General features: G+C 57.0%; 1 protein-coding gene across 5 annotated transcripts in view; it reads right to left on the bottom strand.

The window, feature by feature from the left end:
• The window catches only part of STARD8 (StAR related lipid transfer domain containing 8), a 41,190-nt gene that overhangs the window by 4,471 nt on the left and 10,129 nt on the right, over positions 1–26,590 (bottom strand). For 2 of the 5 annotated variants that reach the window (XM_064712644.1, XM_064712648.1), the window contains 5 exons: positions 5,123–5,194; positions 3,801–3,882; positions 2,721–2,784; positions 1,079–2,436; positions 300–473 (listed from right to left, as the gene is read on the bottom strand). In XM_064712644.1, coding sequence (XP_064568714.1) covers positions 300–473; positions 1,079–2,436; positions 2,721–2,784; positions 3,801–3,882; positions 5,123–5,194 — 1,750 coding nt within the window. Of the gene's footprint in view, positions 1–299; positions 474–1,078; positions 2,437–2,720; positions 2,785–3,800; positions 3,883–5,122; positions 5,195–6,670; positions 6,891–13,566; positions 13,616–25,014; positions 25,087–26,590 lie in introns of those variants that run through there. The other 3 variants (XM_064712646.1, XM_064712645.1, XM_064712643.1) reach the window with 3 other exon arrangements.

Genomic DNA, 26,590 nt, shown 5'->3' with positions numbered 1-26,590 from the left:
AATGGCAGCACCTTTTATTAAGCTAAAATGTCCCACTGTCCCACTCTCGTATGTTGCTGCAGCATTTTTAATGCCCCACGAACACCTGCAGCCCCCACAGTGGCAGATGATGCCAGGAGCTCCCCTGGAAGCCAGGGCGATTCCAGGAGCCCGGGGCTCAGCTCTGGCTCACACTTGCCATAGCAGACAGCCCTTGGTGTAGCTTTTTCCCCTCCACACCCTGAAGCTGCCCCAGGCTGGGCACACAGCACGAGCTGCAGCCCGTGGGCCCCATCCTGGTCCCCCTCTCCCCAGCTCACCACGTCCAGGCCTGCTTGTGGGGCACGGAGTACTTCTCCATGATGGCCGTGAGCCGGAGCAGGGAGCACTTCTGGAGCAGGTTGAGCTGGGCTGAGGACTGCCGGTTGATCTCCAGCGAGGCCGAGTTCAGGCTGGGCCGGTGCGAGTTCTGGAAGCTGTGCCAACGCAGCTTTCTGGGGACACACGGGACATTCCCAGCTGAGGAAACCCCCACCGCTCTCCACTCCTTCATGGTTACTGCCACATCACCCTCCAGCACAGCCAAACTGGGTGAGGAAAGCCAGAGAGCTCGGCACCAGCCGTAGCTCTGCTGGGGAGAGCCCCGGGGAATACTGGCACAGCGGAGGCTGCATTTACACTCGTTATTGATTAATGAAAAACCTTTTAATCGCAGGTCTGTGCAGGCACACAGGGCCGGCAGTGCTGAAGTGCTGGCAGCGGTGGCAGCGGTGTCCTGCGGCCACCAGAGCGCACCCGCGCCCCGCGCTGCGCTGCCCTGCCCGCTCCGTGCGGCTCCGGCAGAGCTCCCCTCCCTCCCGCTCCTGCATTCCTCATGCAGCCCCGAGGACGGGATCGGCCGCTGCTCCCTCCCCAGACCCACGGGCTGTGCACCCTCCCTGCTGCAGCAGCCCCGACCCTGGGAGCGTTCACGGCCAGGCTGGACGGGGTTTGGAGCAATACGGTCTAGTGGAAAGGTCCCTGCCCATAGCGGAGGAGGTGGAACGAGATGGTTTCTATGGTCCCTTCCCACCCAAACCACCTCGGGATTCTGTGGTACCTGCAGGGTCTCGTGAGGGATGCTCCTACCCCCGAATCCCGGCGCTCCCGCGTCTCGATCTCTTCCGCCTCGTTGAGGGAGTTTCCAGTGCTATCAAAGTCACTGGCAGACGTGCCAACATCCGACATGGACTGTTCTTCGAAATGCAGGTTGGAGGGTTCCCCTCCCGAGTCCGACTCCTCCTCATCCTCCTCTTCGTCGCCCCCTTCTTCTCCATCCAGGCCAGGGGAGACAGCTTTACACCAGAGCTCCACCTTCTTCTGCAGCATCCCCATCTGCTGCAGGATGTCGTCGAGGTTCTTGAAGTCGACCTCCCCGTCCTTGCAGAAATCCTCGCTGCTGCCGAAGTCCGGCACGTTGTCGTAGACGCTGACGCGGCTGCCCAGGGAGCTGCAGGAGCCGCGGCGCCGGCGGGCGAAGCCCCTCGGGGAGGACGAGCCCTCCACGCTGCTGCTGCTGCCGCCCCCGCCCAGCCCCACGGCCGCGCTCCCGGCGCCCCAGTGCGTCAGGGAGCCGCCGGCCAGGGGACACAGGCTCTCGATGGACAGGGATTTGGGAAAAGTGCCGGGCTTGTGGTCACAGGGGATGTAGACCAGGCAATCGCCATGGCGAGCCCGGCGCTGGCACTCGGCAGCAGCCCAGGCACCGCTGGGGGCAGGGGCTGTGTCTGTGTCATAATCCTCCAAATAAATTCCACCGCGTTTGGGGTCAGAGCTGCCCTTGGTGCCCCCGGAGCCGAGCAGGCGGTTAGTCCTGTATGATACCGAGAAGAAGTGTTTTTTGCTGTGGAAAGGGGCAGGGGTCCCTCTTTTAGAGGAGTTGGTCCTGGTGGCTGCAAGGTCCCCATCACCCGTCAGAGAACCCCATCCTGGCGGGAGAGTGGCGCTGCTGTGCGGGGCCACCCTCCCGTCTGGGCTGGCTTTCTCCTTGTCCTTCCTCCGCAGGGACTCGATCCGCTTCAGGAAGCTTCGAGACCGTCGTTTCTTCAGCTTCTCTTTGGAGGTCTCTCCCTGGCCCGAGGGCTGCTCCGGGGCAGAACCCTCACTCTGGCTGCAGCTGGAGGTGGTGGCAGTGGCACGGAGCGGGGACAGGGGCTGGGATGGCACGGCTGCAGTGCCCAGCGTGCCACCCACGCTGCCCACACTGCCCGTGCTGTGCAGGGACGTGGCCTCGGGGTTGGTGCTGAGGTCTGTGAGGACGCTCTCGCGGCTGGACACCGGGTGCATGGTGCAGCTCAGGGCCCCCGAGCCCTGGGACACGGCATCGGCGGACCCCACCCGTGACCACCTTTTGCTGTCCCTCTGGTAGGACCACCGGGTGCTGATGGCAAAGTCGACTTCCTCCTCAGAGTCTTCATTCTGTGGGTGGTTGAGGACAGGGGATGATCAATCGGTTGGAGCCATTGAGGGTCAGCACATCCCCCCACCTCAGAGTGGCACGGCCACCAGCAGGGCCCCAGGTGGGGAGGAGAGCAGCGTGGTCACCCCCTAAGCCAGCTCGGAATCCCTTTGGCAGTGGAGGCCTCCAGGAGCCACTCTGTGCCCAGGGTAGTCCCAGAGCTCACCAGGACACTGCCCCACATCCAGCACATGATCCCCTGCACCCCTCAGCCCCTCACCTGCCTCGAGCATGCAGGACTTACCTGTTTACACTGAAAGTGAACATCCAGCTTCATGGAGGCACAGGTGTTCAGGGTCATCAGCCTCCTGCAAGAAACAGAGTGGCTTTACCCTGGTCCCAGCCCCTGCCCCAGCCCTGCTGCAATCACAGGGATGGCTTTGGCTTCTTTTGATTTTCCTGCCTTAGAGCCTTGGCTGTGTCTGTCACCTGCTGCTTTGAGTCCACAGTCAGAGGGACACCTGACTAACAAGGGGACGATGCCAGGTGGTAGCCCAAGCCAGGCAATGCCCATGCCAGCTGCTGTGGCAAGTGGGCAGGGGTGGTCTGCTCCAGGCTACTACAGCAAAATCACCTCAGAAGCTCCTGTGCCCCAGACAGGGAATGACTAAAGGACCTGAAAGCTCAGAGAGGGAGGGACAGGCAGAGACCTCCTATCACCTCCTGCCTCACTGCACCCAGGCAATGGCACGGGGATCCCCTCCTGCCCAGCACAGCAGCCTCTTTGCTGGGAAACAAATAGGAAACAGACCCTGTTCCTGCCTTTTCTCTGTTCTGGGTGGGAGGGACAGCATGGAGCCAGCACAGGGACATGGCTGTGATGACATGTCTGGAGAGACGAGGCAGGGCTGAGTAACAGCACCGAGTGACACACGGCCCATCCAGACTGACCATCGGTCAGTGCCCTGCTGTGGGTGCCAGCTCTGGCTTGCTCTGAGTGCCCCCACACTGCTCTCTGCACTCCAGCCCTGCACAGCTCCCAAACCTGCAGCTGCAGCAGCGCCGTGCTCAGGTGGAAAGTGGGCTGGGCTGCATTGCTTGGAACTGGGACACCAGCATCACATGAAGCATAAAAACCTCCTGTTTCCCTGGAACCACCCAGCACCAGCAATGTTCCCTGACCTGAACAACTGAGTTCTTACTGCAGAGGGAGTGACAGTACTGGAGCAGACTCTGAGCCCAGCCAAGGTCAAGGCAGGCACCCTACTAAGCCACCACACATCAGGCACCCCTGAGCCCACCACCCCATCAGCCTGGGCCGCTGTCCTTGTCTGTGCCACATCCTCCTGCTGATTCCATGAGAGGGGGGACAAGGGAGTGTTACCTGCACAGGGATTTGAGGGAATCCTGGTCCAGGAAGCTGTGGTCCTTCTTCACAGCACTGATGTCAAGAGGGAATAATGACTCTGGGGGAAGGAAGTGACATCAGTGGCAGATCCCAAGCCAGCTGTTCCATCAGGACAAAGGGCAGCATTGGGCATGGGAAGAGGAGGAGAAGTGGCTGGAGATGACCTGGACGTGGGGCATGCCCAGGGTCCCTGGGTATGGCTCTTCCCAGATGTGTTAGGTGAGGGTGATAAGGTGTCCAAGGGCCTCCAGTCAGTTCCCTGCTCATCCCTGAGCACAGACAGCTCTGCTGGGATTGAGCATGTGGGACCTGCACCTTCAGCCCCAAGGGTCTCAATCCATCTGTCCATGAAGCCACGGAGTGTGATCCCCACGGGAAGGGAAACAGAGGGAAACACTTGGAGGATGTGGGAAGTTCTGTGGCCAGAGGCTGGAGACGGGTTGGTTGATCCACAGGCTGCAGCACCAGCAGTGCTCCCCACTGCCCAGCTGTGAGCACTGTCTGGGGCCAGCACCTGGGGCTGGGCATCCCGGCAGGAACACGTGTGGCCTGCCCCCCAAAATAGGCCCTGTCAGCAGGCTGCTCATGGAGCCACCCCCGGGGATGGCTGCAGGGAGCGGGGGCAGTGCCCGGCCGAACAATGGCCCCGGCTGCGGCCGCCCCAGCCCCGCTTCCCGCTATTGTCCGGCCGGACGGGGCCGGCTGCAGCCGCTGCTCGCACCGCCGGGACCAGCATCCCCCCGGGGCTTCCGAGCACACAGCTGAGCTGTGCGAGCACCACCAGAGCCACTCTGCCACCGCCCTGGGCGCCTGGAACAGGAGGTGGGTGTAGGAACATGGTCTGCTCCAGGCTGGGTGCTCAGAAGGACAGGCTGGAGCAGGGAAGGGGTTGTGGGAGTGGGGAGGGACACAAGGAGGGAGAACATGCTAGCTCTCCACGTTACCTACACTGGCTGTTCCTATGCTCCCACCCACGGCAAACACTCCCTGAACCACTTCACAGCTGATGGCTCTCCAAAGCCTGGCTGCCCTTGGCCAAAGCAGCCGCCCCAGGATTCCTCAGAGCCCTGCCTGAAGGGGAAAAGTTCAGGAATGCAGGGAAGTCAACTGGCTGGTTCTCCAGGCCGTGGCCAAGGGCTCAAAGTGTAACAAACAATCATATCATCAGTGAGCAATCCCCTCTGTCCCCTCCTCTCCCTGGAGCTGTGGGCGCTGTCCCTGCAGCCCCCTTGGAATCTGGATGGGATGGAGGCCCTGGGCAGGCACAGAGCAGGGTCGGGGCAGGGGGCAGCTCTCACCTTCGTACAGCTGGGCATACTGGGGGAACCCCGCTGCCCGCAGCCAGTCACACGCTTCCTTGGCTTCAGCTTCTGTAAGAGAGCAAAGAACTGGCCTGAGCACCCTGCCAGCAGCAGCAACGCCCTGAGAACACAGCCCACACCCCAGAGCCCTGACCCCAAGCCCATGTTCCATGTGCACAGAGCAGAGGAGATGTGTGGCTGCAGAGCCAGGGCTCCTGGGCAGACACAGCTCAGCTGCAGCTCTCTGCCAGCACTGGGCAAAGAGCAGGAGGTGACAGTGATGCCACGTGAACAACAGGGCCACAAGATGCAGTTTTAACCTTCTGATGAAACGTTTTGTTTCTGAACTCTCCAAACCAAACACAGTTCTTGGCCAAGCAGAAGAGGAAGATCTTTCTTTGTAATCATCAGGTCAGAGCTCGTCAAAGCTCAGTGCTGATCACTTCTGCAAACATCCCTGAGCAAAGCTGCCAAAGAAACCCTTCCTCCCCACCTCCTTCCCACCACCCAGCCTTCCCCACCTCTTCTTTCAAGCTGGTGTTTGTCCCAGTCAGCAGCAAATCCCTGGTGGGGTTCTTCACCCCTCGCCCAGCTGGTTCCCACCCCTCACACAGGGATCAGCCCTCGCCCAGATGAGCCCATTCAGCAGCCAGCAGCATTTCCTGGGAAATTCCTCCAGTTTAGAGAAACAGCCCAGAGCTCCTGCAGCCACAGCAAGGCATTGCCAAGAGTCAGCACCCATTGGCCCGATGACATTTCTGCTGCTGAGGGTGACAGCATCTGACCTCAGGGGTAGAAAATGCCTTGGCAGCCTCAGGGGCTGATCTGTCCCTGCTGGAGGCACAGAGTGAGCTGAGCCAGACCCACCCAGCACTGGAATACCCTGATTCCATCCCCATCCGCCCACTGCCTCAGCCCAGAGCTCTGGCTACACTTTGCATTCCCAATTCCAAACTTACAGAAGCAAAAAAAAAAAAAAAAAAAAAGTTCCAAATAAGCAGCTCAATTCAGAACAGGACTAAGCCAAAGCCCTGGACCCAAATACTTGGCAAGTTTTGGGAAGAAGTTTTGGAATGAGCATCTGGATCCGGGTCCAAACCGCACAGCAGTCATTAACCATGCCATGAGTCCTGCCAAAACCCAGGGCTGACCCCTCCTGCCCCCAACAGGGCTCTGACCCAGCAATCCCAGTGGAGAACTCAACCCCGGAGCTATCCTGGGTCAGCAGGTCCATGTGGAGCACCACATCCCTCCCAAAGAACCCAACACCCCATGGGGAGGCCACCCCATGGCTGCATCTCTCCAGCAGAGGGACACCAAGCCTGGTGGTCCCTGGGAACCCTCCCTGGCCATGCCAGCTCTGGAAACAGATCCCTCCCACACTCCTGGAGCAGGCAGGACCCAGGGACAGCCACTTCCCACAGTCCCTGCCAGGTCCCACTCCTGCCCGACCCTGCTCCTAATGGGAATTCCATGGGGCCAATCCCAGCCAGCGACTGCAGCTCCGTGTGCCCCAAGCCACGAGCAAAAGCAGCAATGTCCCACCTGTGCCATGAATGCTGCCCCAGGGATGGGTTTGGTGGAGGGCAGCAGGAGCAGGGCCTTGGCTGAGCTTACCCCTGCCCACAGCAGGGCTCAGCTGGTACCAGAGCATGGCTGGGGCCACACCAGAGCCTGGGGACACCCAGTGTGACCACAGCCACCCCAGCCAGAGCCCGGGGCTGCAGCAGGATGCTCTCTCTGTGCCGGACTGGGCTCAGCCTCCCGTCACCGGGGTGGAAATGCGGAGTCAGAGCACGACATTTCCTTCCCTCCTCCACCCTCCCCACGCAGGGCTGGCGGGGGGCCAGGGCCCCAAACCTCCACCCCTCCTCTCCTCTCCTGTGCAGCAGCCAGCTCCCAGGCTCTGCCTGCTCTGGCAAGTCCTGCCTCCCCCCAGAGCCCCTCCAACAGGGAGAATCCCCCTAGAGCAGGGGGATGTTTGACCAGCCCAGGCTGAGCCCTCCTGATGTTTCTGTGACAGGGTTTCTGTGACAGAAGTGCTGTCACAGAAAAGGTTTCCAAGTGTCCTGTCCCAGAGGGAGCCAGCAGCCAGCTTCCTCCTCTTCCCGCCCTTCCCATGGACGTGCTTTCCCAGGGAAGTGCAGGAAAGGCCGGGCAGGCAAACACTCCTGCCGTGGAATGCTGGGCACAGGGTCACCCATCCCAGCCGGGTTCCCAGCCCTCCCTGCCACCTCTCAGGAGCCTCACTGTCGGGCAGGGTGATGGGACCTGAGCCCAGCACACATCCCTGCTGCAGCCTGCACTGGGAATCCACCCTGAGCCCAGGGATTGCTGCCCAGAAACCCAAGACCCTCCACTCTCCACCCTCCACCCAGCTCAGCCTGAGCCCAGGCAGCAGTGACAGAGATGGGTCCCCAACATCCCCAGATGCCAGGATTCCCTGATGTCTAATGCAGGCTCATCAAGCACTACATCCACCCTCAGCAGGGCACAAAGAGGGTCTCTGTGCCTCCACTGGTCAGAAAACAATTTCCAGGAGCTTAGAGCAACTCAATATCTTTGGGATCTGTGGTTTTAATGGTGCAGAAATCGTCCCACTCCAGTTGTATAGCAGGAGGAGCGGGCAGAGGGTACAGGCAGAGTCCATGCATCCCTGAGAAACAAGGGGATAAATCCCACCAGCTTCCTGGCTGCAGGCAGGGAAGGCAGACCAGCAGCCCCATCATGGTTCATGCTCCAGAGGAAGCTCTCCATGGGAGATGAGCCCTCAGGAAATGCCTGGGCAATCCCACAAGGGAAACCAGCACCAACACCTTCAGTGGAAAAAGCTCCCAGTGGTGCACAATCCTCTGAGCCACCAGAGAATCCTGCCCCAGCAAAGCCTCTGCCCTTGTCCAGCAGCTGCTGAGGCTGGAAGGTGTTTCCCAAGGAAAAGGTTTCCACAGCAAGAGGCAGAGACTGTAACCCCAGTGCTACCATGGTCCATCAGAAACACCCTGAGTGGGTCCAATCCCCCCAGCCTGAGCCCCCCAGCACTCCCAGGAAAGAGTAGAAATCAAAAACAAAGGAAGAGAAGATGTTCCCATTGTTCCCAAAGAAAAGGATGAAAACCAACAGTGAAGTGGAGAAAAAAGGACAAAATTCCCCAATCTCCTTCTTGCAGTGATTCCACTGCGGCATTTCCCTGGGGTAACCACCGGTGACTCCAGCAGGAATGGCTCCTGGCTGTGAGTGTCTGGAGCCTGATATTTCTCTCTCAAGTGCTTTTGGTGCTCCATCCACCCACTCTGGAACAGGCGTGAACCAGGGAAAAAAAAGGAAAAGCACAAGACATTCCATAAAAGCTATAAAACAAGCAACTTGGAACACTGGAGGCCAGCAGAATTACAGGCAGGAAAGCCACTTTCCAGAACCCCAGCTCTGCACTTTCACTTTAACAATCAAAACTGACAAGAAGTCCCAGGCCAGGCTCTCAGCTTCCCACAGCAAGGTTCCAAATCCCCATGAAACGTCCCACACAGCCAATTAGCGTGTGAGGAGAAAACCCCACCACAAAAATGCTCACATGTGACCTCATGGAAAGCTGGAAGCAGCTGCCTGGCACTGCGGGGGAAGCTTCAGCCCCAGCACCAAGAGGAGAAAATTGCTCTTTTTCCTTTCGTGTTGGTGTGATTTCTTTCCATCCTGCCTGAAAGTAAAACTGCCTACAACAGGGGCTTTCCTTCCCAGCTATAAGTAGAAGTTTCTTGCCTGCTTTTTACAGGAAAGACAGAAAGTCCCAACTCCTCTCCTGAACCGGGGGGATGTGCCTTCACTGCTTGAGAATACGAGGAGCTGGAGCAGGTGTCCCATGGGAAAGGTGAATCCTACCAGGGACAGAGGGACTGACTCTGCCTGGAGAAATCAGAGCTGCCTTCCTGAGCAGGGCATCTCTCCCACAGATGCCAAGGGCCAATCCCAGACCCTCCCAGGGGGGTTTGGAGGAAGCCCCCATGGTGCCCTCCCAGCACTGGGCACATCTGAACTCAGTGCCCACCCAGCTGGGCTCTTGGGGCAGGGGGCTCACAGAGCTCCACACAGCCACGGGCACCTCCTGCTGCCAGCTCCACTCAGCAGAGGGCAGAGATGTTGGAGCTGCCAGCACAGACATGGATAGGGCACATGGGCAGGAATGAGGAATGCTCTTGGATGCCCTCCCAGACACGGTGTGTTTCCATAATTAACCTTCACACAGTAAATGGTTCCCACAAGCTTTGGGAACTGCTCCTTGCTATGTCACCAATCAGGAATTGCTCAAATGCCTCCTGCACCTCCAGCCCTGAAATGTCTGCCCCAAGGGCATTGCTGCCTGGGGATGGCACCTGGCATGGGGGATGGCAGCAGAGCCCTCTGCCACCCCCAGACAGCTGCTGGGAACATGAACACGAGGGACGTTCAGGGGTAAAAATGATCCTAGAGGTTTTATGGGAATTGCTGAATGGTGTCTGTGAGTACTGGCTGGTACAACCCACACAGGAACCCCTCTGGCCACCACAGGGCAGGGAGACTGTGGCTGTTGGGTGTCTGGATCAGATCTGGATCATAATCCCTGCAAGCTGGGCACAGAGAACCCCCAGCAGCACCATCAGAGCCCTCCAGAACTCTCCCCCACCTTATCTCTGCCCACTCACCCCTCTGCTGGGCTCCAGGGCTGTGTGTGACCACCCTTATCAGCTGAATGTGGTAGTTCTCATTTCCTCCCCTCAAACGAACCCAACAGCAGCCTCAGGTCTGGTTTACTCAGCCCTCCACGCCCACAGAGTGCAGAGCTTTGTGCTGCACCACACAGGAACGCGGGCACCAGGAAACCGAGGTGAGGCTGCAGCACCCGTCCACACAAAAGGAGGCACCTGGGAGAGGGGCCCAACCTGCTCAGAGAACACCTCTGCTTCCTCAAACAACACCCAGAAGAACCTAAATTCAGGTTTACAGCCAGTGCTGTTCTTAATAGAGATGAGAAGGAAGCGCTGAAGCAGACATGTTAGCCACAAGAAATGACGTGTAGGATTATGGAATCATGGAATGGTTTAAGATGGGAAAGCTCTCAGATCATTGAGTCCACCACTAAGCCAAGCCCCTTCTTCACACCAAAACACCTTCACAGATCCCACAGGGCAGGGCTGAACATGAGATGCACCAGAAGGACTGAGTGCTGTGGGACATGCCATCTGATGGATGCTGGCAGCAGGACACAGTGGGGTGGCACAGACCAAGTCAGTGTCCCCTGGCACTGCTGTGATGGCTACGGGAGTGTCCTATAGCACATTACAGATTCCTGCTCCCCCAGGAAGCTCCTCAGAGTCCTGCAGCCCCTTGAGCCTATAGAACATCTCCTCCCAGCAGCTCCAGAGCACTCGGGAGCAGGAGCTCTGCGGCAGCTCAGGGCTGCACGTCCCACTGCTCAGGCTGCAGCTGCAGAGCAGATGTCTGGGGGGTACAAGGGATGGAAAAAGAGAGGAATAGAAACAAAGGGCCAGGAAGGTGAGGACCCTGATGCGTCCTTGCATCCCCCACCTGCATTTCTGCAGCTGCTCTGAGCCCAGAGGAACAACAGAGAGGGCAGGACTGTCCCATTGTGCTGAGAGCACACAGCAGCAGCCCACCATGTCTGAGGGCAAGCCCAGCATGGAGGGAACATGGGGTTCCACCTCTGAAAAGGCAATGGCAATGCAAGCTCAGAGCAGAGAGAGTCTCTGGCTCCAGCCCATCCTGTGCTCCAGCCCAAGAAAGTCTATCAGCACCAGCACAGCCACTAGTCACCTCTGTTGGATCCAGGCTTGGGGTGAAGCTTCTTCCTTCTATCTGGTGTTTGCAGAAGCCAGAAAGAAAAGTCCAGAAGAGAATCCCAGAATAGTTTGGGTTGGAAGGGACCTTAGAGATTATCTCATTCTGGCCCTCTGCCATGGGCAGGGACACCTTCTACAACCCCAGGTTGCTCCAAGCCCCGTCCAACCTGGCCTAGAACAGTCATGAGACATCCACAAGGAGCCAGATGAGAACAGCTACTCGGATGCTGAAGAAAATCAATCTGTCTTGCCCATCCTGTAGTCCACCCTTTCTAAAATTGCACCGTTTTCCTGTTGGCCATCCCATGGACCTCACACGCCCTTTGTTTGGACAAGCGGACGCCGTCGCTCCAAGGGCAGCCAGCAGTGCTGGAGCTTCGGCATCCATCGCCCACCACAGGTACCAGCCAGGCTGCACCTCCCAGTGAGGAGCCATCACATCTCACTTTTCTTTACATGGACAACAGCAAAAGCTTTCCAGTTTTCACCATCTGGAAGAGCATTAAACCCAGCATGGACTGAGGTCAGCATCCAGAGTACTGCACGAGACCCAACACCAGCCACCACCAAAGGCCAAGGAAGGCCAAGCCAAAGGAAAACACCAACAGTTCTGCTGAAAAAAACAGAACGAGCAGCAGCTCTGGCTCTGCAGGGAGTTCCAATCACCCATTGGAGCATTGGTATCTCCCATGGATGTTACCTGCTGCAGCTGCTCTCCTGCTTCCCACGCCGAGGAACAACCTCCAGCTCCTGCTGCTAAATCCAGGCACTGAAGAACAGTTATTTCCTTAATACACGAGGGAATGCCCTCCTACTTTTATGCATTTATTTAGCATAAACACGTGTGTTACCAGAGGAACCCATGGAGCAGAATTCCCTTGTGGTCCTGCTGCAGCTTTTTCCATGTTGTACAGAATCACAAACCCACCCCGTTGCTGGCTGAAGAATGCTCAGGCTGCAGCAGCTTTGGTGGGAGCCCTACCTGTCCCCAGGGACAGGGAGCCCAAACCATGGCTGTCACACCCAGCCAGTGGCCACTGCCACAGCCCTGGCACGGGCACGAGCCCTTGCATGAAGGAACAGGCACTGAATTCCCAGTAGAGGCATAAATAGTTACTTTAGGGCTCTCTTCTCTTCTTTTGCAACACAAAAATAACCCCAAATTAAGTATTTCCTAGCTCAGCACATGATCCTTCCTCCTTCCCCAGCAGACTCAGCTTTTGTTTATCAACTGGTCCCTGCTGCCCAGGGGAAGTACAGGTGCCTGCATGCGCTCCTTGCTAAACTCCTGAAATCCCAGAAGGATCTGCAAAATTCAGGAGTTTAACCCCAAGGAGTCCTGGATGTGCAGCTGGGCACAAGGTCCCCGTCAGCTCATGGGGTGCAGGCTTAGAATCCCTGTCCATGCAGGGATCCCTCCAGGCACATCAAGGCATAACCCAAACTCCAAAAATGCAGCCAAGGGACATTTCTCAGGGAGACACAGGTCTGTGTGCCATGGGGAAGGACTGCCACCAGCTCACAGGTCTGTGTGCCCAGGGGAAGGACTGTCACCAGCTCACAGGTCTGTGTGCCAAGGGAAGGACTGCCATCAGCTCACAGGTCTGTGTGCCCAGAGGAAGGACTGTCACCAGCTCACAGGTCTGTGTGCCATGGGGAAGGACTGCCACCAGCTCACAGGTCTGTGTGCCAAGGGAAGGACTGCCACCAGCTCACAGGTCTGTGTGCCCAGGGGAAGGACTGTCACCAGCTCACAGGTCTGTGTGCCCAGGGGAAGGACTGTCACCAGCTCACAGGTCTGTGTGCCATGGGAAGGACTGTCACCTGCTCAAGGTCTCTCCCATCAGGACCCCCTTATGCTGCACCCCACACCCACGGACACTGCTTGGGGTATTTCCACCTCCACCCCACAGCTCCAAATCCCACTCTTTCTCTATTCCTTCTTCTGTAAACTGCTTTTAAATCAGTGAGTTGGTGTCAGCAGTTGATGCCACATCCCAGAGCATGGCTGGTACCAGCACCATGCCTGCCAGGGCCGGGGGGGTTCAGGCTCACACCAAAGGATTTTGGCTCAGGAAACAATCGGAGATCAGGAGGAGCTGGCTCGCAGCGCTCCCACTGGCTTGGCTGGCTCTGGCAGAAATAAACCCAAGTATTGCCGGGGCTGCAGCCCCAGTGTGGAGCAGAGAGGGTGAGGAGAAGCTGCTCACGGTGTGACAGATGCCAGCCCTGCTCTGTCACTGCCACCGCCGCTCGCATCCCTGCCCCACTCAGCCGCATCCCCAATCCCAGCAGGGCACAGGGCTCCTGCACATCCCCGCTCCGGGCATGGCAAAAAAAGTGAAGCAAATTCTGGTTTTCGAGAAAAGATAAAAAAAAAAAAAACCTCCTCAACAATTTTAACAGCAACACAAGCGACACCTCTGAACCCTGCGTTCGCCCCCGCTGTGTAAAAGCCGGAGCAAACCGCCCTGCTGCACAGGAAACGCTGCTTCCAAGAAATCTCTAACAAGAAAAAAAGGTCATTTTAGAGCCTTTCCCACCTCCCCCGAGAGCGTTTGCTGCCTGGAGCCTCCCAATCCAAACACAGAGCCGGGACACGAGCAGACTCACCATGGCAGGAGCTGTTAATCCCGGCTTTGTTCATTGGAACCCGTGGATTAAACGCAGAAAAAAATATCAGCATGACACCCCCCCCCCCCCAGCCTCCTTCACGCCCTCCTCGGCCACCCAGCGCTGTCCAGCGGCGGCTGGAAGGTCTCTGATTCCATGGCAGAGGTGCTGTGCCGAGCCGAGCCGAGCCGTGTCCCCGGCAGACAGGACATCCCGGCCACGCAGGGCTGAGCGCCACGGCGGGGGTGGGAGCGCCGGGAGGGCTCCATCCGGTCCCGCTCCCAGCCCCGCCGTCCTGCCCAGCCCGGCACGGCACCGTCCGGCACAGCTCGGCACCCCGGGACCGCCAGGTGAGCCGCAGCTTCCCGTGCCAAGCCGAGAAATAAAGGGTTAAGGGCAAAGCGTCCCGCATGGTGCCGGCTGCAGGCGCTGGGAGAGGGGCTGGTGGAGAGTCTGTCCTGTCTGGACACCCCAAAACTCCCTCTCATCATCAGACTGGCCACCCTCATCATCACCAAACCAGAGCCGTGAGCCACAGCTGAGGCTCCTCTCAGAAGGTTCTGTGTGCCAGGGATGAGAAAAGTGACAGCCAAGGCTGGGTCATCATAAATTTCATCATCATAAATTTCCCAGTCCCTCAAGATATCAAAGAGGACAAAAAGTTCAAAAAGATGGTTCAAGGACAAGAATAGCAGTTCTTGAGTTCTTTGCAATGTGAGATATCCAGATTAAAGCACCCATTTCCCTACAGATTTACGCTTTGTGCTGAGCCCAGTGTGTTCCACCTGCCCTGGGAATGTTTCTTCCCCAAGCAGCAGGAGTGTGCTCACCTCTCAGCCCGAAGCAGCAGGGTCAGCACAGTCCAAACAACAAGCTGTGGCTGACACAGGATTACTCTCAGCAATGAAAACCATATTCCCTGTGCCTGCACTTCCCAAACCAGAGCTTTGGCAGAAATCATTCCAGAATGAGCTGAGCATCATCTCTCCCCTTGCTTCTGATTCCTGGTGAGAAACACCACAGGTCTCTCATTCCTATCTAGGGATACAGCACTGGAAAACATCCCACCTGCCCTCAGCTCACACCGGGCAGGTCAGACCCTGCAGACCCAGACCTTGCTGTCCTCACAGGCTGTGACAACGATGGAAACTCACATGACAGGCCCTATATCATCCCAAAAACATGGGGGGCACTGAAACCTGCAGAGAGGGGTGGAAACACAGCAGGGACATCAGGTTTAGGGGGGTCACTGAGTCAAACAGGAGCACATGGTCTACATCTCTTTCTTTGTTCCCCTTTCTGGAAAGAGATGATGTTGGGACTGGAGTTGAAACTCAAGGCTTCCCATTCTTTATGCAGCTAACAGGAGGTGCCAGAACAGCAGGACGAAAGCATTTTGAAGAAGTCTTAAAGGATGTCACAGTTTTCCAAAGAGATGAAGGAACATTTCAAAAAAATACAGAAGTCTCATTGCCAGGAATGTGGGGAATGTCAGGGAATATTATAAAACAGGATGAAAAACCTGGCCTCAAGCAATATTAGAGACTCTTACGCTGGTCTTGAGGATAATTCATAGGAATGGCAGAGTCAGCTCACATGGTCCCATCCATCTGCCTCCCACCAGGGAATCCAGCACAGCCAGGTCTGCCTGTGCCCCTTTCCAGCCTGCCCAAGCCCACCCTGCACCTGGGCATAGACCAAAATGGGGTCCTTTATGTAAAAAACAGCTTTTCTGAGGAGCCAAGGCAAGTAAAGCCTTGTGGCACACAGAGGAGAGCCATGGATCAGGAAGGATCCCAGGATGCACGAAGGGATCTGGGCTGTTCCGCAGCTAAAAACAACCCCAAATCCAAGATCTTTGCTGTAAGTCAGGTGGAACACTTCCCAGACATGGTTCAAAGAACTCCTCTTCAATTTGGTTAATTAATCAAGCACTTCCCAGCCTTCTGAGGGATTTCCAGGCACAGGAGCTCACACCCCTGGCACAGCCATTCTGGCTCATGGGAAGTTATGACGCCGAGCACACCGGAGCCACAGTGGTGGCTGCCAGCAGCAGGGTCAGGAGCAGAGGAACAGCTCGTGGGGTCAGGAGAAGGAGAAGCCCAGGGGTCAGCAGGCAGCAGGAAGCCCCAATTCCACACATCAACCACTTGCAGTAGGAAGCAGAAGCCAGTTACTGGCAGAGCAGCGCCTTTGGCAGGAACGGGCATGTTTGTTCCAGCTTCCCTTCCATGTGAAAGCCCCTCTGTAAGGAAAAGATTTGTCACAGCAAGGCCCACTTGGGGTTTTTTGTCTGGGCCTGACAGCACAATGGCCTCGCTGGTGCTCACAGCTGGGCACGGTGAGGATGGGGCTGCTCGTGGGGCACAGATCCCCTCCTGATGGTGGGCTGGTGCTAGGCTGGCAAAGGCTCCAGCCTGCTCACAGCTTCCCAGGGGTGATACTAAGAACCCCTTGGCCTCAAGACAGTCATTCTGGAATAGCCACTGCTTTCACACAGGGAGGAACCTCCCCAGCCAAACCCCCACCACAGCAGCTGTGCATGGCAGGGGAGCCATCCCAGCAGGCAGGGCTGTGTCTTTCAGAACAACACTCTAAAATGCTCATCTTTCCCCAAGCAAATGTTTCTTTCCACTCCCAGCAGTGTGCAGCAGTTGCCCCATTGGTATTTCTGAGAAAGCCTTTAACTGAGCAAAGCTCTCCCCCAGTGCTGCTGGCTGATGTGTTTGTGGTCAATCAATCAGCTCAAAACCCCTCTAGAACTTTATCCATCAAATTTTATTATTAATTTTTCACTCAAATGCAAGTTTTCAGAAGGGACCCAAAGCCCCAGCACACCTCAGCATCTTCAGGGATGAACGGCACCTGCCCCCAGCCCCATCCAGGCCAGCTGGTGCCTTGATTTGCCCAAAATCCCAGTCCCAGAGCCTGGATGTGTGGCTGCTCACCCAGCAGCACCTCACTGAGCCACAGCCATGCATACAAGGCCAGCCATGCTCCAGTGCCCTGCCTGGCATGTGACAGGTGACACTGGGCCGTGACCACCGCTCGCAAGGACGCGCCGCTCTTCCCGCCGGCTGCTCACCCAGTGCTTCATTCCCACCTGCCCACGCACTGTGGGGTGGCACAGGGTCCATGCAGCCTGAGAGCACCACCAGGGCTGCAGGAGCTGGTCTTGGCTCTCCTGGGTCTCCAGAGCATTCCCACGGAGAGGTGGGATATGGCATCTCCTCCCCCTTCCACTGCAGAACACCATCCCCCACCCAGGAGCTCGGCAGAGCTGGGGATGAGCTGAAAGGGAGCAGTGCTGGAACAACAGGGAAAGCACTGGCAAAGCCACCAGTGCATCACTCTGTGCCACGGTGGGCTGAGGAGCCTGGCCAAGAAACACAAATGCTCAATAATCCATGGAACCCAGTCTTTCACATGCTGCCAGGAGCCCTTCACAGCTCAGTCCCTGCTCAAGGAGCAGCATGAGAGCAGGTAAATGCCAGGTGAAGCAGCTGGGCAGGTGAGTGGCTCTGCCAGCACAGCCAGAGAACAGCCCAGGAACAGCCAAGACTTCTGTGGGTGCTGGCAGCAAGGACAGAATGGGATCTCCGAGGATTTGAGTTCCATTCTGAGCCAGCACTGAGCACTCAGGGGGATGTGGCCCTGCCAAGACAGATGTTCTTAACTCACAAAGTTTCCTTCTGTCCTCAGAGACCACTGATAAAATATCAGGGAACCTTATCAAACGCCAATCATTGAGACTGCTGACCTTGCTATCTCTCTCGTCTCCAACTGCTATGGCCAAAGGAATAGAGACTCAAGACTCAGGACCCTGCCTGGGAGACCCCAGCCCAACCCTCAGAGCAAAAATTGACACCCAAAGCAGGGAGGGAGCAGGGGCTGAGGTGGGGGCAGCCACAAAGTGACTTTGCTTTGCTGAGAAGGGCAGGAAGGAAAAGCGTCAACCTGCGAGCTCAGCCAAGGGTCCAGCACTGCTTCCTGCCACGGTTCTGCAGAGAACCTCATTAATGAGCAAACAGCTGTAGCTCCCCAGCCCCTAACAGTGTTCACAGAAACAAAAAATTAATTAAAAAACAATCCCTGCTGCTCGAGCAGGTGGGAAGGCTGTGGAGAGCAGGAGAAGAGAGGCAGCCTCACAGTATGTCTGAGCATGGCAGCCGTGCCCGAGCTCCAGGGACAGCGTGATCCCCACCGGGCTTCCTCAGTCAGAGGAAGAGCTTTGGGCACACCCAGCTCCTCTCAAAGCAGCTCTGCCGGTGGGGAAGGACATCCACCCAAAACTCACCAAGTCCCAGCCTGTTCCTGCTGCACCTCCCTGTGCCCGGGATCCTGCAGTAGCCAGAGCTGGCTGGAGCTGCAGGACGCACACCCAAGGTCAGGCTGGCAGCGCCCAGGGGGAACACAGGGCACAAAACTGCAGCTCACCAGCAAATCTGACTGTTAGCACTGCGTCAATCACACAGCACCACAGGGATCACAGAATCATTGACTAAAGGATGGTTTAGTTTGGAAGGGACCTTTCAGCTCATCAAGTTCCATGGGCAGGGACACCTTCCCCCAGACCAGGTTACTCCAAACCTCATCCAGCCTGGCCTTGGACACTTCCAGGGATGGGGCAGCCACATCTTCTCTGGGCAACCTGTGCTGCCAGGGCCTCACTACTCTCACAGGAAAGACTTTCTTCCCAGTGCCTCAGCAGCACCTGAGGGTCACCTCTGAAGCCACTCTTTGCATTTAAACACAAAAAGAAATTTTTAAAAATTAAATTAAAAATGTGTGCTGCTTCTTTTGTGCTGGGAAGTGTCCTCACCACACCAACCAGCACCACCTCTTTTATTTTCCCACTTTTCCCTAGTTCCTGCCATGCACACACCATCCATCAGTGCCACCCCTGTGCCTGGTCCAGCACACAAGGACCCCAGCTTGCAGGTGATGTTTGCAGCCAACCCAGCCAGCACCCTGCCAGCTCCCTGCCTTTAACCTGAGGCAGCCCCAGGTGCTTTCAGAGCACCAGTGCTCCCAGCCCAGCCCTGGGACCACCACTCCTGTGGCTGCTGGAGCAGAGCGACACCCCAGCACTGTGGGGCCAGGAGCCAAGGCAAAACAATGGGAGCCATTTACAGGGCAGGAAGCTGCATCTGCTGCATGAAACGCTATCTTCAAACAAGACGTGTTTGGATAACTCCAGTTTCATAACTCGCCTCTTCCGATGTTAGGAAATCACGGTAATAAAAGGAAAACAAAATGGGGGAGAAGAAAATTGGCACGGGGAACATTGGGGAGCAGCTCGAGCCTGGGGGAGCACAGCCTGAAGCATCGGGGTCTGGCTGCATCCCCTGGCCCAGGATCTGACCAAATATCCTCGGGGAAAGAGTTAAATCTGCCCTACCCACCCCAGGGGCACAGTGAATGGTGATGATCTGCTGCATTTCCACCTTGGCTTCTTGGACTTTTCAGTGGCAATCAAAGCCATCCTGGGGGAGGGAAGACACCAAGCACAGGATAACGGGGTTCAGCACCTTTTATCTTCATCATCTTAAAGTTAATGGAAGGGATGGCATGAAAGCAGCCTCAAGGGTGCCAGCTCAGGCTCAGCACAGTGGCAGCAGCACTGCTGGAGCACAGGGGACCCTGCAGGACCCCGTTCTCGCCCTGCAGTGACAGCCAGCCCAGCCAGTGCCTCCCGCAGCTGCTACCTCCACAACTGGGGACAAGGAGCCAAAGCTGAGGTCACCCAGCTCGGCTGCAGACCCTCCCCAGCACCCACCTCCTCTCCCCACCCTCCCCAGGCCAAATATAAATTTGCTTACAGGAAATGCCTTAAAGAAAAGGCACCTCCCTGCGTCCCGAAGAATGCCCAGAAAATAAACTGTCTCTGGACAAGAAGGAAATGGCTTTTTTTTTTTTTTTTTTTTTAAATCACATTGCAAAGCAGCTTTATTAACCCCTTCAGTCCCTGCTGCAAATGTTGCAAATGTTCCCTCTGTGCCTCAGGGAATCTCAAGGTGTCTGGAGTCTGCAGTGGTGGTGTGAGAAGAGCCTATCTGTGGCATTGCCAGATCCTGAAAAAAATGGCACAAAACCCAGAATCCAAACACAAACTCTGCCTGGCAAGGAAAGCACGGGATCCCCGAAAGGGGCTCATAGCTGGGGACCCACTCTTGACTTCACAAGAGCTCTGGCTCCATTCCCAGAGGCACTGGGCAGAACTTGCCCAGCTGTTGGCATTGCTGGAGGCCCTGCACTGCACCAGGGGCTGCAGCTGTGCCCCCCTCCCCAGCCAGACCCTTTCCACAGGGGCCCTGAGTGGGCTGTGTCAGTCTCCCCCCTCCGAGGGTCCCTCAGGGGCTGTACTGGGATCTCCAGCAGATGGGAATGTGGCTCCTGAGCCTGCTGTGGAGGGCAGGGATGGGGTACTCGGGCCCCTGCAGCCCCCCCAGCCCCCTGCCAGCCCTGCAGCTGCTGCAGCCCAGCAGGGACACACGTGGACGCTTAGGAAGCACAAACGCTGCCTTCACACCAACCTCCTGACACCCGGCACAAGAAAGCAGAAAGAGAAGAAATGCAGGAAATGCAGGAGGTGGAGAAGCAGCTGCCTCCAGCAGTCAGTCAAGGACAGAGCAAAGCCAAGAGCCCAGAGCAGAAAGCTCGCTCTCCTGGGCCCTCCAGCACGGGACAGCACAATAAATAAAACAATAAATAAGCTCAGTGCCAGGATCTGGCAGTGCTCCCGTGCACTCACAGGTCACAGCCACAGAGAGGGTGATCCCATTCCCTCTGTACAGCAGAGGACACCAAAGCAAGGCCAAGGGCAAAGCACTCCCTGTGTCCCCAGCCCCCTGAATATCCCCTTAATAAGCAGCACTTGGTGCTTTCAGCCCCGAGTGGTTTGATCCAGCTCAGCTGCTGCTGCAGAACGCCTCCATGCCTGCTGGGGTTGGGAATTTCTCAGCAGAGCTGGAAGAGCTTTGTAGGTGTGAGGCCAGGCATGGGGATGGGAAAGGGAAGCGTGGGGTCAGCTGCCACTTGGCTGGGAAGCAAATGTGTGTCCAGAGAGCAGCCAGGGCTCGGGGTTCAGCAGGAGAGAGATCACCTGCCTGGAGAAGAGAGACAATCTCTGCCTTCTCCCTGATTTTGCACTTTGTCTTTGTCCATTATTTTTACCTAGGGGAGAACATCCTACATCCTTGCTGCTCCTACATCCTTGCTGCTCCCAAGCCAGCAGCACCACAGCTCCCAGGACTTCACACCAGGAGAATTCACCCAGCCACAACCCATGTGAGCCTCCAGTGTGTCTGTCTCCAGGAGGATCATGCCAGTGGCTCTCTTCATGCAAAGCCATCCTGGGATTTGCTCAGGAAGGTGTCTGGAGGCCATGGGGCAACCCTCTGCCTGGAAAAACAGAGCTGGAGCACCAGCCCCGGCTCAAACATCCTGCTCTTTCCCAATGACACTGATGAAACGAGGTCAGGTGCCCTCTGCGTCACCGCTGAGGGCACTGTCCTGCAGCCTTGTGACACCCCTGGCCAGGGGCAGTTCCAGTTTCAGCAGGAGCAGCAGGGCCAGCAGCCAACCCTCTGAAACCCCACAGAGCAAACCCCACCTGCAGCCTCAGAGCCAGCCCTGCTGCAGCCCAGCCTTCAGCACTGCCAGCAAAGCTTCATTCTCTTCACTCCTTTTCTTTTTTTCTTCCTTTTCCCTTTAAATGTCAGCTTTCTTGTGCTCTTCCCCTGCACCTGCAGGGCAGGAGATCCCCCAGTTCACCCAGGCTGGGGCACACAGGACGCCTCAGGTTCAGCACAAGCCACCAGCTCCTGCTCTCACTTAAGCAATGGGACCAAGCCTTGGCTGCAGCACCCATGGAAATCCAGATGTTCATCCCAGAACCATGCCAGATGTTCTAGGGCTCATCCTGACCACCCCACCAGTCTGTCTGCCCTGCAGACCCCCAGGCTTTGACACTGCAGCCCTGCTGGGATTGAACATGCCTCCAGTACAGTGGGATAGGAAGTGGCTGAGCCCTGGGGAGGGTCCCCGAGCTGCTGAAGCTGTTCCAGCCCTGCCGTTAACGTTTGCTCTGCCTGGAACTGGCACGGGTGACAAGTGCCCCATGCTGATAAGGGTTCTGCAAACAGCCAGGCCAGTGCCCACGTGGCACAGGGACCTGTCAATGATTAACCCAGCAGCTGCAGGGGACAGCAGCAGGCTGGGTACATGGCCACCCATGGGTGTCACAGCACCCAGAGGCAGGGGACACACGGGGACCCACTAAAAGCCACATCCTGTGGGATCAGGGTCACATCTGTATCATCAGGGAGAGGGTGATGAGCCTGAAATGGGCAGCACAGCTCCACACTAACAATGCTCCTCCTGCAGGACATGCAGGTAACACACCCAGTGAACAGAAGGCAAACAGATAACAAAAATCCAGAAGAGCACCAAAAAAGCATCCTCTTACTAGAAATGTAGGGACAGGCCCTGTCTCTTTAAATCCCCAGCAGCCTAGAAAGGTTCCCATGTTGCCAAGGTGCCTCTGCAAATGGCAGGAGCCAAAGGGCCAGAGCAGCTCAATCATTAACCTGCCGAGACCCCCGGCCTCGCTGGAATGTGCCAGTCCCCTCCAGAGCTCTGCTCCAAGGTTCACAGCAGCTCCTCTGCCCTGGCCACCAGCCCTGGAGGCTCCAGTCACCTTCCAGCACAGCTTTCCTCCAGGGCTAACCCCCAGACACCTCTGTCCCACGTCCCAGCAGGGGTGGAACACCACGTGCAAGAAGGGAAGTTGAGAAATAAGAAATCCCCAGTTCTGGGGAGATGTTCCCATGCTAAGCAAACTTGTGACATGGTTTTGGGAGCTGTAACTCCCTGTAGCTCCTCTTGCCTTGGAGTACCATTGCTGCTGCAGCACGACCAGCGTGGGCACGGCATGGGATGGGAAGAGTGGCAGAGCAACAGCATCTCAGCTTTTACAGCCCCCATGCCACTTCTAAAGCTTTTTACATGCACAAAAACAGCTCAGCTTTCATCCCTGGGCTCTGGTAATCCTTGTCACCAAATCCAATAGGCAGAAGGGATGGAGTAACATCTCTGCTATGGGGCTGGGGGGAGGAAAGGAGATTCCTGTGTAAGGGGTGCTCTGACCCCCGGTCCCACCACACCACAGGACCCCCAGCTTCCCATGAATCAGGGCAACAGCAACCACTCCAAAGGCATTCCCTTCCCACAGACCCTGCCTGAATTTGGGGATTAAACTCCCACAGACACCAAATGCAGAAGCCTTTCCAAAGCCACACTGAGGGAAAATCCCAAACCCCTGCAACAGGCAAACTGTCTCAGTCTTTACACAGAGTGATCACTTGAAGGAAGGAGATTTCATTCTTCTCTCTACTGGCAGTGATTTACCCTCAGCACTGCCTGCACCCTTCAGTGCCAGCCAACTTTCAGGCTTGGTCCTCCTGCCCAAAGTCACGCAGCAGCCTCAGCATGCCCTCGGGGAAAGGGTGACCTTTCATTCTCCCACTCACTTCAATTGACTTTGAGAACCTTCGAATCTTTTTGAAATTAGTACAAAACCAAAGGGAAGTACTGACGTGCCCTTGGGCACAACCACATTTTGTTCTCTTACGAAACTGAAGCGCTGGCAGCCTGTCCTGAGCACACATTGGGGTTTGGGCACTGCAGGCGATGCAGACGAGGAATTCTCAACGGAAGCACGGCTGGATTTATGCACTCAGTCTTTTATCAGAAAAATATTTCTTGGAGGAAGTGCGAGCACATGGCAGGAACGTGAGCTGCTCCTCAGAAGGAGCTTGGATACCTGCTCTGTGCTGGAACTTCGTGTTTTGCCACACACAGAAAATACTGACAAGCTGTCAGGATAAGGGTGGGAGTTGATTTTCCCCCTGCAATAATGGAGGGAGACTGATGGGATGCGAGCTGATCCGTGGCCCCTGATCCTATTGAGCAGCAAGGGGTGGCTGCACAGCCACCTCCTCAGCTGGGCTTTGGTGAGAGTGCAAACAGAAAAAGGCACAGCCATTGATAACAGTTCACGTATGCAAGTGGAAAAGAGTGTGGATTTCTGCCAAAAATTCACGATATGCACTCCAACACCCAGGGACTGTACAAAGGTCTTTAAGTATAAGAGGCTCTGCTGCCCTCAGCACACAGAGCATTTCAGAACACAAACCACAAATCCAAACACACAAAGAGCCGGTGTTTAAGCTCGGCACATCAAAGAGCCCCTGAGGAAGCAGCCTCTCACCTTGGCAGCACGCTTCCCCAGAGCACTGCTGGGTCACAGTGTGACAAATGACACAGGGACAGCAAACCTACCCCTCCCTACCAACTACAATTGGTAGGGAACCTGCTGCAAACGTGCCCAGGGCACTTAAAGCCAGGACATAGAGCTCAGCCTCCAAAGGAGCCAAACCTGCCACAAATGTGCCCATGGCACTGAAAGCCAGGACTCAGATTCAGAGCCCAAGACTCAGAGCCCAGCCTCCCCCACTGCAGTGAGAGGGGCTGATCTGGAGTCCCCTGACAGATGGCAAATCCGTGCTTTCCCAGCCACCAGGCTACCTGCACTAATCCCAGCTAGAGGAGGTGAGGAGGAGCCCTGGGGAAAGGCAGGTGGCCAAATCCCCATCCCTCCTGAGCCCTGCCAGCCGTATGCGGGTCTGCACGGCTGAGCCGAATTGAACGTGCCGAACCTGAACCGGCCGCTCCAAAGGCAGATTCTCACCCGGATTCTCGCCCCACACATGGCCGTGACTCAGCTGGGAGGACAGAAGGGGATCCAGTTTCTGCACGAGGCTGTCAGGAGCTGCATGCCAGCTCCAAACTCCTCATCCTGCCCGCCTGCAGCACAGCCACCTCCTCCAGGCACCGAGTCCGTCCGGACAGGGACACCAGTGCCACACATCCCATCTGAGGCATCCCGGTGCTGCTGGAGCCACAGGTGAACCATAGGATCTCATTCGGGTTAGAAAACCCACTGTGACCACCGAGCCCAGCACTGTCACGCCACCACTAACCCACGTCCCCAAGTGCCATAGCCACACAGTTGTTAAACCCCTCCAGGGACAGCGACTCCACCACTGTCTCGGGCAGCCTGTGCCACGGCTGGACAGTACTTTCAGAGAAAAAAAATTGTTCCTAATATCCAACTAAACCTCCTCTAGCACGACTCGAGGCCACTGTATCTCTCCGTCACCGCCTGTCGACTCACTCCACGACACACAGAGCTGGAAGTGATTTCAGGAAGGGACTCTGCCACGCTTGTGCAACAATCGGAGCACAGCCCAAAGACAGCAGATTGCCGGCTGCTTTTCCCCAAAATCCACCTCCACCTCCACCACCACCTCCTCCTCCTCCTCCTCCTCCTCCTCCTCCTCCTCCTCCTCTGCACTGACCCCCAGCCGCAGGTTCCCCATTTACCTGGTGGCTGTGCCCCGTCCGGAGCTCTCGGGGGACCTGTCGAGGGATGGGGAGGACGGAGGGCTCTGGGGGAGACGGGGGGCGCAGGGGGGACCCGGTGGCCGGGCCCGGCAGTGCCAGCCGGCGCTCCGGCTGTTGTCGGTGTGAGCGGCAGGTGCGGGGCTGTGCCACGGGACAGCCGGGGACCCGCCTCCACATCCCCGGGATCCGCCTCTCCATCCCCGGGATCCGCCTCCCCACACCCGGGATCCGGCCCCCATCCCCTGCACCGCCCGCCCCGGGACCGCCCCGTGCCCGCAGCCCCCGCCGCGGGCTGGAGCGGCGAGGGCTCCTCGGTGCCGCATGGGGGAAGGGGGAAATGGAGATGAAACCTGGAACCCTTCTGCCAGGGAGCCAGGCTGGGAGAGCTGGGGGTGTTCACCTGGAGGAGGCTCCAGGGACACCTTAGAGAACTTTCCACTGCTTAAGGGGCTCCAGGAGAGCTTGGGACAAGAGATAGAGGGACAGAACAAGGGGGAATGGCTTCTCACTGAAAAAGAGAAGGGTTAGGTGGGGTGAAATTCTTCCCTGTGAGGGTGGGGAGCTCCTGGCACACATTGCCCAGAGAAGCTGCGGCTGCTCCATCCCTGGAAGTGTCCAAGGCCAGGCTGGACAGGGCTAGAAGCAATGGGATAATGGAAAGTTTCCCTCCATGGTGAAGGAAGGAATGAGATGAATTTTAAGGTCCCTTCCTACCCAAACCTTTCTGTGATTCTGTGCCACACGTGGAACCCAGTGGAACCCCTGTCCATGTCCTGCAGTGCCCTAGGCCCCCATGTCCCCCCAGCTCATCCACTCCTGTCCCTCCACTCCCAGACTGGCAGCAGCAACTGCAGGGCCTGGCCTGGCCCGTGGGGCTGCAGGATGGGGACACCAACAGCTGCCATCTCCCCACAGGGCTGAGCACACACAGGGATCCCTCAGGCTGTTCCCCCCACACAGAGGAGCCCCAGGACAATTTCTGGACACACCTGGCTGTCCCCAGCTCTCCCTGTGGTCAGAGCCAGCAGATGGAACAGCTGGAGTGGAAGCCACAGGGAGGCATTGAGAGGAGCAGTGGGGCTGCTCACAGGGACTCGTGTTCCCAAAAACCCCCTAGCACTGCTCTGTAGTTATTACTGTCCCCAAAAATCCCCTAGCACTGCTCTGTAGTTACTATTCCAACAGCACAGAGCAAGGAGGACCTTCTTTATGGCTCACACACCTCACAACCTGTCTCTGCACCATACACTTCTGTCACACCAGAGGGTTACAGCCACAGGTGATTTGCAAGAGGGAAAAACAGTGCTTAAAATGGACTTGAAGGATGAAATCTTTGTGAGCAAGGAGAGGTGAAAGGGCTGGAGGCCAGGAAGCACCAGCCCGAGCATGGAGGGAGAGGCAGAGGAGGCAGAGGGTGAGATGGAGGCAGGCAGTGATCTGGGGTGGGTGGAATGACCAGAAAAACAGGAGAGAGACCAGGTACATTGCAGAGATGCCAGAAACCACCTTTCCTCTGGAAATCACTGCTTGGAGAGATGCCCAAACTCCCAACACG

This window comes from Zonotrichia leucophrys, chromosome 4A, assembly GCF_028769735.1.
Source record: "Zonotrichia leucophrys gambelii isolate GWCS_2022_RI chromosome 4A, RI_Zleu_2.0, whole genome shotgun sequence".
NCBI classification, from domain to species: Eukaryota; Metazoa; Chordata; class Aves; order Passeriformes; family Passerellidae; genus Zonotrichia; species Zonotrichia leucophrys.
This window is presented reverse-complemented; position numbering and strand designations above follow the sequence as displayed.